Source organism: Mesitornis unicolor, unplaced genomic scaffold, assembly GCF_000695765.1.
Source record: "Mesitornis unicolor isolate BGI_N332 unplaced genomic scaffold, ASM69576v1 scaffold11194, whole genome shotgun sequence".
NCBI classification, from domain to species: Eukaryota; Metazoa; Chordata; class Aves; order Mesitornithiformes; family Mesitornithidae; genus Mesitornis; species Mesitornis unicolor.
In genome coordinates, this window is record NW_010179473.1 from 53,372 (window position 1) to 69,807 (window position 16,436).

The 16,436-nt window shown below is 42.1% G+C and overlaps 1 protein-coding gene across 1 annotated transcript; it reads left to right on the forward strand.

The window, feature by feature from the left end:
- The first annotated feature begins 3,675 nt into the window (after nt 1–3,675).
- LOC104539311 (methyl-CpG-binding domain protein 5-like) lies at nt 3,676–13,369 on the forward strand. The gene is made up of 4 exons (XM_010182797.1): nt 3,676–3,788; nt 7,080–7,182; nt 7,852–8,032; nt 11,083–13,369. The coding sequence occupies exons 1-4, from the start codon at nt 3,676–3,678 to the stop codon at nt 13,359–13,361; spliced, it is 2,676 nt and encodes an 891-aa protein (XP_010181099.1). The 3' UTR covers nt 13,362–13,369.
- The last annotated feature ends 3,067 nt before the right edge of the window (nt 13,370–16,436 follow it).

Consider the following 16,436-nt stretch of genomic DNA (forward strand, 5'->3'; position numbering starts at 1 on the left):
CATATAGCATGTGATAGATCCAAATCCAGACTATTAATGTCTAATTTAAGTTTCTTTTTACTCTGTACGAAGTTTTCTGTTTCACCGCTTGACTAAAACACTGTTCAAGTAAACGTTAATGGCTGAGTGTGCACAGAGGCTTCCTAAAAATGCGACATTTCACAAAGTGAGACGGTTGCATTAAAAATTGAAAACATACTTTTGGCATATGAAAATTAAGGAGAAATTTTCCATGGGAGGAGGGGTTTGAGGAGGCTGAAGTGGGGGAAACAATTCAGGGTCGTTTTGCATAGTTCTCCAATGAAATATTTTGCAGCATATTATAATGAAACTGGACTGCAAAACAAATCTAAACGGCATGTGTTGGCGCACAGAAAAAAGAAGTAATTGATTTAGATGTGGAAAGTTGTGTTGCTCGTGGTGAGATAACATGAGTTGTCTGGAGCTGTTATGAGATTAGAGGGGAGAGGTATTTATTACATGGGCTGATGGAAATCAGGCCTTTGGAGAGGATCCAGTGTCCAAAATACTCTGGATTGGGTCCAAAATCCAAATATTTTCTGTCCCAATCCAAAGTACTTCAGATAGAGTGCTCTGATGGAGCAGGGGAAATGGTCCATCGCAAGAGATGGGATTTTGCTGCAGCCAAGTTGGAGGATTCTGGACTGGTAAGAAATGGGGAGGTTGGAGGAGTTTTACATTCCCAGTCAGGGATTTAAATGTCTGTTCTCAATCATAGAGGACTTTGCCACACCTTAGAGCGGTGCCACTGTCCCCTCCAGTTGTCCCTTTAAACTTGCACCATCACCTCTAGGCTGCCTTCTCCTATAAAATGTAATATAAAACCAACCCACGACATGGGGAGGGTGAAAAAGAGCCAGACCCAGGCTGGTTTAAGTGACTCTCATGCTCTTTTTCACTGCTGTCTCCCTTAGCTCCATTTTCTTTCTTTGGCCAATAACCACTTATTGGGGAAATGCCCTTTTTGAAGCTGCCATTCTATTCCAATTCACTGAACTGTGTAAAAATATTTAAATCTTTTCCACAGAAGCAGCAGTTAGGTGAATGCTTTTGCTTCCTTTAGTACTAGTTCAAGCTGTGTGCTGTACAGAAAAAATGGTTTATGTGATTAGGTGATGATAAGTATTGAGGTGGTGGTGGCACGAGGCGTTAGCTGAGGCAGGGCATTGCAGAGCCAGTGGAAATATAAGGTTACTTCTCTTGCTGCTTGTGCAAAAAAGAAATTGCTGGTTATTCTTTTCTGGTAATGGATCCGGTGCAATCGCCCTAAATAACAACCTGAGCAAGACTGGACTAAGGGAAGAGCAACCTTCCCTGCATGATGTGTGTCCAGTATTTTCAATATGTAATTTCTGATTCTGATTTTACTATTTCTGTTATTTTTATTGAAAATAATAGGGGAAGTATTTACCTGTTTTAGCCTTACATGGGAGCTACAGTAAAAATGCCACTGCAGCATTCAGCAGTAATGCTGCAGCTTGGTTTTGATGAGACATCATCTGTCGCCTTCTTAATCGGGATAAACCCAAACACCAAAACATGCAAAATGAAAACCTGAGAGGACTCGAGAAAAAAGCCAAGTGCTCTCCAAATCCTGTTTCTGTGCACCAGATTTGGAGATTAAAGCACAGATTGTTTTCGTGGGAGCGATGGCAAGGTGTTTGATGTGACATTCACTCTGACCTTCGCTAGCTGGTCCCCGGTCAGTGGGCACAGGAGCTCCTCAGTCTCCTCATCCCTCCCCCAATTTTGGCCAGCCAAGGATCACATCCTATCAGAGTCCTCCAGAACAGAGGAAAGTTGAAACGGATCCCTGTAAAACAGTGCCAGGCTGTTCTGGAAGGCTTCATCCTGCAGGAAATCACACTCTTTATTCTGAAAATCACACTCTATTCTTTATATTTCAGCACCTTCATCAAGGGGCTGTGTCCAGCCGGTTCCTTTCTAGTCCATGTCCTTCGTGTAATACCACGGTTATTTTTTACTGTATGTAGTATTTTGAACTTTACATTTATAAGCAGAGAATGTACTGCATAACTGTACTTAAAGGAATATTTTTGAGGACTGTATTTATGCCTCTGTAGTGGTCTTGAAGGAAGGAGCTGTTAAATACAGATGTGAGGTGGTGTTGGTATTGTAGGATCTTAAGTCTTCATGTTCCATCTCTATCTCAAAACCCCTTTTCGTATTACAATCAGTCAGGTCAATAGTAACATTTACTATATTTTAAAATGTTAGCATAACATTAGTATCAAGAGTAAGGCAGAAGTGCTACTCCAAGTAAAATCTGTGAGCGTCGTTACTGCAATACTCGTCAGTGCCATCTTGCATTTGAGGGCTGTTGGTTTTTCTTCTGTATTCACTGTTTGAGTGGCATATTCCATGTTTGTCTCACCGTAATAAAACGTCCAGCCTCAAGAGTTAGTCTTACTTGGTCAGCTTGAAAAACAGTTTAGGGGGAATGAGGCAGTTTGCATCATTCTGGACTATGTTCATGAAGATTTGCCCCTACAGAGTAATCATATGAGGGGAATTGTTACTTAGGATACTCAGATGATTTCATAGGTGTTCTGAGACCAGTACATTGATGCTGGCTCTTCCCTTTTTCTTATATTTTTTCAATAAGATGATGAATTCAGTCCAAATGCAGGGTTTTTCCATTTTTATGGCTGTTATCAACTCCAGAAGCAGCTTCTTTCACATAAAATTAATTCAGTTTTATAAACTACTTTTAAAGGGCATTAATTGAGCTAGTCATCTGTTGATAATTCTGAATAGAAGCATATGTGAAACTATCCAGTTAAAAGATACATCCCTTAATTCACCCAAACTGTACATTAACTATTTAATAGCAGTTGCACTCTCTTAGTTTTTAAGATGTATCTCCATTGCATCCACATAAAAACAGAATATGCTAGCAGGTTTATATTTACCCTCAGCCTTATTTGATGGCTCCGCTGACATTTACAATTGTAATTCTAAGCTCTTTAAATGGATGCAGCTGTTTACATCTTCATGAGTTACTGAACGGGGCCGAAAGACTTCAGAAAATGGCTCATGTGTTTTCTATATCTGTATTTTTCAGGCTGCTTTATTGGAGCCAGGGAGTCATGAAAGAAACTCAAGAAGAAAACTTGGATCATGAACGGAAGATAAAAAGAAAACAAAAAGAATGTGGCATATAAAGGGTATAATACCTGGAGGTATTAGATCTGACTCATATTTATAAAAATGAGACGAGCTTTCACAAAATACAAGTTATCTTAGACAGTCATCAAGCTTGGAGCCATGCTGTTGAACTAGAAATTCTCCTTTTCCCCATTCTCCTTTCTGACAGGTAACAAAGGATTGGTGAATTATGATTTTCCCAAGTTGGAAGCACTAATTTTTATCTATATAGTTCATCCTTATGAATATATAAGGAGTTAAACATTGCATATTTAATGTGGATTATAATGGGAAACTGACTCATTAACAAAAATGGCCACTTTTAAGGACTTGGTTTCAAACTGAGCTGGAGCCTCCCAATGCACTTTGTACAATTTGGGGAAAAGTGTACTGAATGGCCTTCTTTGGGAGGCCATGATGACATGTAGTAAAAGGATATCATCTTACTGTTGATATCTTTGAAGACTCGTAAACAGAAACAGAAAAATGAATGGTGGAAAGGAGTGTGACGGAGGGGACACGGATGGAGGGCCACCGGCAGTGCAAGTTCCCGTTGGTTGGCAGCGACGGGTGGACCAAAGCGGAGTGCTCTATATCAGGTAAGCTTATCCGAGGTGCCTCCTGGCTTTGTTTTCCAGAACGTGTGGTGAATTAGGGACTGGGCTGATCTTTTGTACTCAAAAGCATCAAGGGCTTCTTCTTTAGGAAGTGCAAGATCATTTTTGCTGATATTAGCGGAGTCCGCTTGTGCCATTTGCATGCCCATAACGTACTCTCAAATCTAATAGCGCTTGGTCTTGAAAATTTGATAATCCTTGCTATTCATTTTGCTTTAGGCATGAATAGTTCTTTATTACTTATTATTGTCAGATGGAGTTTAAAGCTGAGCAGTAGGAGATTTGACCTTAGTTAATATCTTTATTATTCAGGCCTTTTACAATGAAGCTAACCAGAGGTTTAGTTACGTGCCACACCTGAGATGATGAGAAATCTCCGCTGTCTTTTGCCTGCATAGGCTTTGCCTTTTCCTTGCACCAGCACAGGTTTTTTTCTTGCTGGTGGAGCTCAAAGCAGGGGTGCAAACAGCTCAGGGCAGGTAAGGAGGAGTGGGACTTTCTTCTTCTGTCACCAACAAGCCCTCAGTCTAGTTTGTGCAGTGCCTTACGGCTTTGTCATCACTTTCTGTAGCTCTTCTTCCCCAAATTTTTCTGGGGTTATGTTCCAGATCTCCATTATACTTCTGTACTTAATCCCTTCTGAAAGGAAATTTAATTGGTGTGCTTAGCAGCTGCAGAAAATACCAGTTTTTATATGGTCTGTGAAGGGTCCATGTTCAGTATCGCTGATGTCCTCCAGCCAGATTTACTTCCATGGATTCCCCGCATTTCTCATGTAGAAAATACAGGAACACAAGCCGAAATACAAAGTTTTAGCCATTTTATGTGTTTATTATGTTGGCTTATTGGATTTTTTTGCTTCACCCTGGAACAGTCACAAAGAAATGCATTGAAATTGCTATTAAATGGATGTGTTCAGACAAACACACTACAAATTAAATGTTATTGGAAAAAAGATCAAAGTTAGCTTTAACAAAACTTGGGTGTATCAGGTTTCCATCAGAGGAGCCTCAATGATTATCAGTCCGTTATCTGGTTAATGTTATTCCACTATTCTGTGATTACAATAACCACTTTCTTTACAACATTTTATGTATTGCCAATACAAAAATCTTTAATGAGTCAAAGCATACACCAATTTTACGCTAAACTACCATAAAAGATCAAATGCATTCCAGGATTTCTTGTTTGTATTCTCAATTAGCAGAATCAAACAAAAATCCATGTCGGTGATAGGCATGTCAAAGATAAATCGCCTTCCCCTTGTATTTCTCATTACAGCTGTAATTTACTGGGCCTCTGCCTTAGTTAAAAATCAATGGGAATGGAAAAGTTGTGGGTTGGGTTGTTTTTTTTTTTCCCTATCATCTTTATATCCAGGCATCAGGACATAAAACGCTTTGGTATTTTTATATACCTGACGGTCCTACCTGCTTTTGAGAAATCCTTTTGGATTTTTCACAGCTATAAGAAGCTGGCCAAGAAGCTTGTGCCGCTGCTTCAAGCGCATCTTATATGTTTATAAACTAGTAGTTATTGGTATAATTCTGACACTTTTCTGTCTTTATATTTATCTTCCCTTGTTCAGGGGGACTTCCTAAATATTTCTGTTCTGAACTACCTTACACAAAACACTTTGTTTATTGTAGAGGACCCTATTAATCAAGTTTAGAAGTTGCCTTTTTCAGCAGCACTCGGTCAAGTCAGCCCTTGGTTTCCTCAGCTGCATCTTTGAGGACTGAGTTTCCACAACCTCTCTGGGCAACCTGCTCTAGTGCTGCCCTGCTGAATGAAAAACCACCCTCAAAATACACATTTATTGAGAGAATGAAAGGTCAAACAATATTGACTCAAAAGCTGTCCAAGGGAAAATTAGTGTATCTATTAAGATCTGACATGATTTAACTAGAAAAGATGATCCCAGCTGAATAAGGACTCATTCTGTTTGTGCTCCCTTATAAAGCATGCGTGCTTTTCTATCAACTGTCAACGGTTGCTTTGGATTAAATCCGTGAATTAACTAGTTTTTATTACTTAGTAAAAGCACTGAATTGAGCCTCAATGTTTTTCTTAGTAAAACAGTGCTGCTGCCTTAAAGTAGGACCTAAATCTCTTCTTCTTACTGTTTGTGTATGGTCATCAGTGGAATAAAGTGAGAAAAGCTCTTTAATAATGAGTATCCAGACCCTGTTTTATACCCATCGGTGAAACTGTCAGCATAACTTCAAATGTCACTTGCGGACGTTGCTTTATATATGGTTTAGTTCTTGGGCAAGATTAGGTGTTTATACGTTGGATTTTAACTACAGAAATTCCTCGTATTTTGGATTTTTGACTCTTGACTGTTTTCGTGATCCAAACTATTCCACTTAAGTTGCTTTTATTAAAATAAGGGCTATTTACAGCTGTCATTAAGAACCAGGTTTTAGCCAGTCCTCATCAATGATTGTATTCTTTCTTTCCCTGCTAAACAGTTTAGAGGGATCAGTAATAAAGAGCAATCCGGAAGGCAGAGGCTTGTGACACGAGAACTTTTCTCATCTTATGAATTAGTGATTTTGCCGTAAGAGAATTTCCAATGTCCTATTTTTGGATATGGAGATAATGATTTTCTGGTGAGAGTCAGAGAAATCCGAGTGCAGTTTATCAGGCACTCCCTGGCCTGGCTTCTTGGTGTAATATTTCTCACTTTCAGTGAGAGGGCTGAAATTTTAGCTGAATGAAACCCAACTGTGCAACCAGGAGACCCAGCCACCGCGTTTCTGTTACTGCTCTTCCTTTTCTGTGTGGGTTTTCTCATACTTCCTGAAAGATGCTTTTATGGGTTTTGTTTTTAAATGAGGTCCCAGTTCTGAAAAGTCCGGATGGGTGTCATGCCTGTGTGGCACTGCAGTGATGTGACAGAGGGGAGGAGGTCCATGGGGACTCCGTACACTTTATAGCAGAGAGGAGGGTGAAAAATAATCCTAGTGCTAAGGCTTTCAAGCAGGATTGTAACGTGAATAGCAAATATCAATAATCTCAGTTACTTTCTTTTCTCTGCACTCGCTGTGTTTGTTTTTCTGTAGTAAAATCTTCCTTTAAAATGGTTTTTGGGGGCTGTTCTAGATAAGTATCACCTCGGTTCCCGACTGAAAGCAAGAAGTACTATGAAACAAAATATGAAATCTTAGCTGTGTTATTTTAAACGCTCTCTATGTGAGCTGTTAGAATGGTAGATGGAAATCACGAGCTATCAAATAGCTTGTATTCATCATTTCTTTTCCTTTACAGTCCCAGTGGGTCTTTATTATCCTGCTTGGAGCAGGTGAAGACTTACTTGCTGACTGATGGGACGTGCAAGTGTGGTCTGGAATGTCCTCTTGTTCTTCCCAAGGTAAAGAAAGCCATCACTGGGGATAGCTGTGCCATAATCCTTATCAGTTGTGTCAGCTGATGTGCTATGCCATGACTTCATCTCTGGTCAGATCATATATATAGTATGAGATAAGTGGTATACACCCAGAGATTTACCATCAAATACAGAACTAATCTCCCTGCTGCCTTCTTCCCTCAAGGAAAAGATCTGACTCGGGTTTTGTGGTGGTTTGACGTTTTCCTATTAAATTGGAAAGCTACCATTGACAGCATCGTGTTAACGTGTGAGGATCACAACGAGTCACTGGCTTACTTGATAGCTTCAGTATCAGCTTCATGATTTTATCGCCTATATACAGATTGTAATTTTTTCTCCTTAATCACAGAGCAATCTCAAACACACGTCGTCCTTTTTCCTACTTTTTTTTCCTCCCTACCATTTAGACTGAGGGGTGTTAAGGTTCTCTTGCTAGACGACACCTTCCATAGCTGTTTACTTATTATAAATATATGCACTATTTATAATTTCAGAATGCACTGCAAAGGTTATCTCTTGGGCAATGTAGGAGGCGTCAGCTCTAAAGTACAGAGGCAAATGTAATTTTCTGTGAAATTTCTGGTTTAGGCATATTTGGTGAGTTTACTGCCTATAATCATTATTTTAATCAAGGGAATTTTTTCCTCTCAGGTCTTTAATTTTGATCCTGGAGCTGCTGTGAAGCAGAGAACTGCTGAAGATGTTAAAGCGGACGAAGATGTCACCAAACTATGCATACATAAAAGGAAAATTATTGCTGTGGCTACACTTCATAAAAGCATGGAAGCACCACATCCTTCTCTAGTCCTAACTAGTCCTGGTGGTGGAACAAGTGAGTAAAACCATGCAGAATTGTTTAATTACCTAATTTTAGATCTATATAATTACTATATAAAAGCCACCCCCAAAAGTCTTCCATACCTATGGATGCAATAGTAAACAGATTAAAGGAAGAAGTGGAGGTAGTAATTACAGAGATGTAGATAGAAACTGAGTCTGAAAAGGAGGTCAGCCCAGACTAAAAGCATGATTTTCTCCGAAAAGATATCAGATTGTTCTAGACAAAGAAAATACATCAGCTCTCATCTTTTGGAACTGTAGTAATATGTCTGATATTCTGTCACATGGGAAATTAGAGGAGCAGAATAAAGTGATTATGAAGGGATTAGAATGTGGCGAAGGACTTGGCTAAATGGGAAATTGTATTGAGAGGCAGAATATATAGCAAGAGAAGATCTCCACTGTAATTTCTCAAGGATTATTTTTGGATACCAACCTGTATTAGCATTTTCATTATCCACATCAACAAAAAAGAAGGTAGTTGTTGATGGCTGAAGGTGACAGGTATTATCAAAACAAGAGAAGATCAAAACGTGCTGAAAAACCGAGGGCTCGTTGAGACCTGGAGTGATAGTAAAGGTATAGTAACAAATCCTGTTAATTGCGAGGTAATTCACCTGGGGACCAATGAAAAAAGCTATTAGCTGTAAATTATTGAGAAAAAAAGCCGTAGATAGTCAAGCTAGCAAAGTGGCGGCTGAAAGGTGATAGGATTGCTGTCAATAAAGGCATCAGGAGAATCAGCACCAGAAAATAAAGCTACTTAAGCTAAAGGACAAAGTTAGCAATGAAACAAACACCTACAAGAATGGAGTTGCATAGGAACTTAAACTGAAAAATAAGTACTTTCTGAGGATTACAAGAAAAGCTTCTGAAGTAGTCTTGCAAATCCAAATGATTAGGACAAAAGAGAGGAGTTAGTTTTAAGGCAGAGCTCGGTGAGTTTACGGTTGCATACTGTGATACGTGCAACTTCTGGGACATGGCCCGTGCTAATCTGACAGATGTTTTGCACCCCTATATTGCTGTAATAACGGCTGGCTGATGGCTGACTGCTCTGCAGCCTGACCAGAGTGGAGCATTTTAAGGTTATAAAAATAAATAATGAATGTCAGATAAGTAGGCAATGCTGAGGTACCAGTGCTGTTCACGGTACTGATGTGCTCTTGCCTTTTCAAATGGCTATTTAGAATTTTAAAGCTTTGTTTAAATTGATTTTTTGCAATGTAATTTATGTTTTTAAACTGAACAGTGCAATTTCCCAAATTACTATGCATTTTCCTTATTAATTTTTAAAAATTCTTTATTAGCAGTACTTAAATTTCATTTCTGTTTTCAAAACATCAGCAAACTGAAGGGAGGAAATACAGCTAAGTATTAAAATCACAAGTCATATTTCTGTGGACTTACTTTCTTTGATGATCAGAATTTTGTGGGCTGAGCAAGCAAGAAAATTTCTCCATAAATTGCCATTGTAAACAAAAGCTCATTTCATTTCTGAACACTTAATTTGACCATTCCAGGTGAGGGATCCCTTACATGTTTTGTTTTGCAGTTCAGTCTTGACATTTGTCCCCTAAATGAGACTTTGGTTGTATTTTGGGCGAGGTAATGTGTTTGTTTCTGCCGTGATGTAGCTGGCTGAGCAAATAGGATGAAGGCAGGATCGTCAGTGCCATCTGGCTCCTATGGCCAGGCTGAAGGGAATTGGGTTCTTGTGAGTAGGGGAATTTAAAGGCGCCTCTGAATTCATTTGAATGTGAAATCTTTAATCTCATTACTCAAGTAGAAGTTTGCATATTCAGAGGCTGCACGCCAAGAATGCATTCATTTTCCTTTACTGGGCTCGCACTGCAGGCTGAATTACAAATTCCCAGAGCAGCAGAACTGGCAGAAAGTCTGCCAGACTTGGAGCTGCTTGGGATAATATTCTTCAAGTAAGACATTGAAAATCATTTTTGTATATATAAAACTGATATTGGGGGGCAGAAAAGGAAAGTGGTGGTGTGCTAGTAGGGGAGTCTAGTCTCAAAACTAGAGTTTATAGAAATTTTTCTGGTTTAGAGGGGTTCACATGTGTGCATATGCAAATATCTCCAGGGCCTTTATAATGTAAACAAACATATGAATTAGAGCCACTTCTTAAATTTAGCATCTTCACCCCAAGCAAAGCTTGTTGCAGGAGCTGCAGGAAAAGCCTTAATTCAGTAAGGTAATACAGGACCTTAAGGTAATGCATAATGCGTGTCCTCAGCTCTTCAGCAAAGCAGTTCCCAGGACCAGATGAACCCAGAGGACTGGAGCTGGGTGCCCTTGGTGCCAACGAGGGATGTGGAGCTGTGGGGGAAGCTGCATCCTGCCTTGGTCCTGTAGGTCTCTGCAATTCAGTGCTTGGCTGAGGACAAATCTGGGCCAACGTTGTCCAGCACAGCTCCCTGTCCATCCTCACCAGGGACCGCATTCGGACAGGACCCTTTTCTCTGTAGGGCAAGGAGAAATTAAGTCTAAACCCTTGTTGGGCTGTGTTCCCCCTGTACTCAATAGATGGAGCCAGAGGCTCCTTTTCCCTGTGACAGCCATCGCCTGCTCCTCCTGCCAGCCCTTCCAGCTGTAGCCAAAGTGGTGATGCTGGAGAGTCAGGAGTGGGACACTGGAGGTGATGGTTAGAGGGAAAAGACAAAAGAGAGGAAAAAAACCAAACCCCAAACTTTGAGGAATTGATGTTACAAAAGGACTGTGCTAAAATATATTTGTGTAACAGCAAGTGTGCTTGAAACATAAGAAACACAAGATTTAAAGTTCTCCATGTTTATGCAGTCGTTGTATGGGATGTGGAGTTAAGAGCTGTACAAATGCACTGTACAGTAGGGTAGTGTACACCATTCCAGCAGCTCCTTGCTGATTCAGGTATTGTTTTGGTTGAGGCAAAAGTTTAGCCAAAAGGCTTTCTAGCTTCTATGAATATTTTCAGGTACAGTAGTTTTGCACTGAAATGTGTGATATTGGATTTCAAAGCAGTAACTGTTGTGTTTTTACTATCAGGTGCAACTCCGGTAGTTCCTACTCGAGCAGCAACTCCAAGATCGATGAGGAATAAATCACATGAAGGAATTACAAATTCTGTGATGCCAGAATGTAAGACTCCTTTCAAGTTGATGATAGGGGCATCTAATGCCATGGGTAGGCTTTATGTGCAAGAAATGGCTGGAAGCCAGCAACAAGAACTTCACTCTGTCTATCCCAGGCAGAGATTGGGTAGCAATGAACTTGGACAGAAGTCTCCGTATCGTGGCAGTCATGGTGGGATGCCCAGTCCAGCTTCATCAGGATCGCAGATATACGGAGATGGCTCAATCTCTCCTAGGACTGACCCGCTTGGAAGCCCGGATGTTTTCACAAGGAACAATCCCAATTTTCATGGAGCGCCCAACTCCAGTCCTATTCACATGAACAGGACCCCTCTGTCTCCACCATCAGTAATGCTACATGGTTCTCCCATACAGTCATCCTGTGCAATGGCTGGAAGGACTAATATACCTCTTTCCCCAACCCTGACCACAAAAAGTCCAGTAATGAAAAAACCCATGTGTAGTTTTTCAGCTGGTATGGAAATACCGCGAGCAATGTTTCACCATAAACCGCCCCAAGGTCCACCCCCGCCGCCTCCGCCGCCGTCTTGTGCTCTTCAGAAAAAGCCATTAACATCAGAAAAGGATCCACTTGGCATACTTGACCCTATTCCTAGCAAACCAGTGAATCAGAATCCTGTTATCATGAACCCAACGACTTTCCATTCGAACGTCCACTCTCAGGTACCCGTGATGAATGTAAGCATGCCTCCCGCTGTCGTCCCTTTGCCAAGCAACCTTCCCTTGCCAACGGTCAAGCCTGGTCACATGAACCATGGAAGTCACGTTCAGAGAGTTCAGCACTCTGCTTCAACTTCCCTCTCTCCTTCACCGGTGACGTCCCCAGTTCACATGATGGGATCCGGGATTGGAAGGATCGAGGCTTCTCCCCAAAGATCACGTTCTTCTTCCACGTCGTCAGATCATGGAAATTTCCTCCTGCCTCCAGTAGGACCACAGTCATCCTGTAGCGGTATTAAAGTTCCTCCCAGGTCCCCAAGGTCAACGATAGGGTCGCCGAGACCGTCTATGCCATCTAGCCCTTCCACCAAGCACGATGGACTTAATCAATACAAGGACATCCCTAACCCATTAATTGCTGGAATGAGTAATGTATTAAATCCTCCAAACAATGCAGTTTTTTCCACTGCATCGGCTGGAAGTGGTTCCTTGAAGAGTCAGCCTGGTTTGCTGGGAATGCCTTTAAATCAGATCTTGAACCAGCACAACGCTGCCTCTTTTCCAGCAAGTAGTTTACTCTCAGCAGCAGCCAAAGCACAGCTAGCAAATCAAAATAAACTTGCTGGTAACAACAATAACAGCAGTAGCAATTCTGGACCTGTTGCCAGCGGTGGCAACAACGAAGGACATAGCACTTTAAATACCATGTTCCCTCCTGCTGCCAATGTGCTCCTCCCAACGACTGAAGGGCAAAGTGGCCGAGCAGCACTGAGAGATAAATTGATGTCTCAGCAAAAAGATCCTCTGAGAAAAAGAAAGCAGCCGACCACCACGGTGTTGAGTTTGCTGAGACAGTCTCAGTTGGACAGTTCGGGAGTTTCCAAAGCCGGATCTGATTTGATAAGAAAGCAAAGTCAAAGCTCCTTTCCCATCAGTTCGATGTCCCAGCTCCTTCAGTCCATGAGCTGTCAGAGCTCTCACATGAGCAGCAATAGTACCACCAGTTGTGGGAGCTCCAGCACTGCTTTACCTTGCTCTGGTAACCAGATGCATTTTGCAGACACCAGTATGAACCCTGGCAGTCTCCAGAACTCGCTGGCACAGAGCTTACCCCTGCGAGGGGAGGGCGTGCACTGCCAGAACACAAACACTAACTTTGGCCACGGTACCAGCCCGGGCACCACCAACCACCTTGCGGGTTTAATAAATCAGATGCAGGCTAGCGGGAACTGTGGGATGCTCGGTCAGGCAGGAATGGCTTTAGGAAATTCGTTACATCCGAACCCACCTCAGGCGAGAATCCAGGCACCCTCCACTCCAGTGATACCAAACAGCATTGTTAGCAGCTGTAATCAAACCAGTCCTGAAGCAGGTACGTTTCCTTCTCAAAGGGTACCCCTGTGTTTGACTGCTTGGAGATGTATGGTGACTGTTTTTAAATGGGTTCCTTTTACGTATCTACTGTTTAAAATTGAGTTTACCAATATGAGAAGTCTGCCTATTACATGCTGATATCCAGAAACTCAAAAATAAAACCAATAAGAAAAAAAACCAGTGATAGACTAAAACACATCTCCCTTTCCCTGAACAAAATCATCTTGGCCTCCTTGTGACAGCTCTTGCTTTTATTAACTTCCACACACTGCATAAATAAAATCCATGCGCTTTTGTACGTACCCAGACCTCAGCTTTTGTCACTTGCCCAAATAAATTGGGGTTTCTTGCAGCATACCCTGCTATTTCAACCCTAGAGCGTTATGGCTATACCTGCGTTCCTTACTGCTTGCATTAAAGAGTTGGTGTTATCAGAGATGGGAGCAGATACCAGGAGTACAAAAGCTGACAAAATAACCCTTTTCAGGGACAGTGCGGGGAGTGCCAGGTCCGTGTTTGCCTTTATCCTGATAAGTCTCCTAAGGTGGTAATTAAATGGTTGAATAAACTGTATATTCCGTTGGAAGAGCGATTTCATAGAGGGATTTCCTGGTTTGTTCCTCAGGGAAGACTTGGAGAGGAAACAGGTAACGCTGCTCTTGCTGTCTCCGGGCTGTTTGGAGATAAAACGGAGACAGCTCCAAAACGTGTATTTCTGTTAACTACCACTGGTTGAACAAAGCGTGCGGTTTGGAGAGGTGGTGCTGGGTTAATTTCTTGAGCAGGAGGAAAACCGTCCATTTGATACTTCAGCCTTTCGGCTTGGTTAACTTTCAGAGCCTGTGTTTGATACCTTCACAGCTCAAGTACATCAGGTCACACTAAAGTGAGCGTAGGCGTGCGAGCCGTCTCTCTCATTAACCCAAGAAAGGACCTGATGTGTATCCCTGAGCTTCCTCCTTAAAATACAGAATTCTAAAAAAACTAATGTTCTGGTATTATGCTGGTCACAGTTTCTGATGACTTTTAAGGGTTTCTCTCTATTCCTAGGGAAAAAAGGGCATTTTTTCCCTTAGCTCTATTGGTTTGTGTCAGAAGCAGGCAGCTATTAATCCTTGCACGGCTGTTTTGCCTTGTCATGCTGACAGATGAGTATTTCCTGATACAGTCCGTGTCTTCTGAGACTTTGGACCCTCTCCTGAACAGAACAAAGGTCTGGTTTTACCTTAAGAGCTTGCTTCCCTGTCCCACTAAGCGTGCTACGAAATCCCTGTAGCAGGAACTCTTTGGGTTGCCACCCCTGTCGAGTTCAGTGGGGACCACTGGTACGTATGGGTTCTTCTGTCACTGCCCACAGGGCTGAAGAAGGCTGTGAAGTTATTGCAGTGTTGGACTGCGTTAACTTGGCCTCCAGAGAGCAGAAAAGACTGAATGTTGTGTGAGATAAGGGCCAACAGTTACCGTCAAGAAACCAAGCAGTTGTAATTCACCCTGTGTGGGCTAAGGGTTGAGAAGGTTTGAGACCTTGAGAAGTTTTACCTTACATACAAGTTATCAATAAGATGTTGTTTCAAGACTGTTAAAGTGGGATCCTAAGAACGAGGATCCAAGTTCATCCTCATGCAGGATCTTGTTTCTGCTCCATGACTTTGACCCAGTCGTGTGCTGGAGCCATGCCTTGGTGTGGTGGTGGCCGGGACCACGCGTGAAGGCTGCCTTGGGTTGGGTTGGAAGGAGCCTTAAAGCCCACCCCGTCCAAGCCCTGCCATGGGCCTGTGGTCATTGCTGTGTTGGTTAAGCAGAGCCTTGGCTCGTATCGCCCGTCCTTGTCTTCGAGCAAGCCGAATTTCTTCCTGACAAGACCAATGTCTCAGTGAGGGAGGAGCGGTACCAGGAGCAGCTGTTGAAATCCTGGGGATGCAGTGACAGAACCAGGCTGTGCGTGTGGCAAAGCCCCGTCAGGAAAGGCTTCAACATAAAGAGCCAATGCCATTTTCAACGTGCACACAACCCCAGCTCCTGCTCTGCTGGGGCATTTCTGCAGAACGGTGTTTCTGATACCCGCAGATAACCGAGGGAATTAGAGCAATGTAATTATAGGGCCTTAACCTGGCTTTTTTTGCATATCTAACTGATAAGCACTGGTTCTGTGTAGGCACAGACTAGACAGATTGGAGTGAGTGCTGTTCCTCACTGCTGAAGGGGTTTGTTTCTTTAGTTTTTCAAAATACACCCAACCTGATTTAATTATGAATTATTATACCCATGATGGCTGGAAGCTTAGAGACCCGTTTCTTTAAGAGGAAATTTCAGATTCTGTTCTTGTTTGGGTTATTGCCAGGGGCAAGGCCCTAAAACAGCTCCTAAACCTTCATCCAGCCTCCTGCCCGAGTCATCGCAGCAGCGCGGGGCTCACGTGAGAGATCTCCATCTATTTCATGGCCGGGAAGATGCAGATCTCGGGGCATTCTGCTGCATTTGCAGGGGAATGGAAGTGTTCTTTCCATCAGACAAGTGTGAAATATTGAGTATTTTGCGTTAATAAGAACCTGTACAAAGAAAAGATAGTTACCAGTCTGCACTCAGTTACGAAGCCAAAGCTGCGGAGCGGTGTGTTGTGAATTACTCTGTACAGGGGCAGAGGGAGTTGTTAATTCAGGTGAAGGTGCTGTGTGAACCACGCGTTCAGGAGCGGTTTAGCTGAGTGCGGCGTCTTCAGGAAACTCCTGTGCTCATACTGGAGTTTGTGGGTTTTTATTTTGCTTTGTATTTAATTGCTAAATCGGTTTTCTGTTTCTGTGCCAGCATTCGGAGTCGCTGCTAATCAGAAAATAGTTCCTGAGAGAAAAAATACTGCGAATCACCACAGTGAGAGAGCTGGTTATTGCCTAAGCTTTTAATTATATCTTAACCACATGGACCAAGCTTTATTATTCCAGCTTTTGTTTTCTTCTCCCACAGATACTGTCTTTAGTTTCCAGGTAATTTTCAGTATAAGTGTGAAGGAATTAAAAATTAATCAATACAAAAATAAACAATCCTATTTACGCAATAGAAAGCTTTTGTACTTTCCCAAGTTTGAGCCCTTGAAAACCAGTTACGCTCAGTTATTTTTTATTAATGATTTCAGTCTCGGTTCCATAGTATTTGGGTTGCAAACACCGTTTAATCACAGCTGTCGTACAGGAGGAGCTACCAGCAGATGTGTGTGTG

Excerpts from the sequence above, each read along its gene's own strand:
- LOC104539311 (XM_010182797.1), top strand. The coding sequence starts at position 3,676 with ATGAATGGTGGAAAGGAGTGTGACGGAGGGGACACGGATGGAGGGCCA. Across the intron at positions 3,789-7,079 it reads AGCGGAGTGCTCTATATCAG|TCCCAGTGGGTCTTTATTAT; the intron begins GTAAGCTTATCC and ends TTTCCTTTACAG. Across the intron at positions 7,183-7,851 it reads GTCCTCTTGTTCTTCCCAAG|GTCTTTAATTTTGATCCTGG; the intron begins GTAAAGAAAGCC and ends TTTTCCTCTCAG.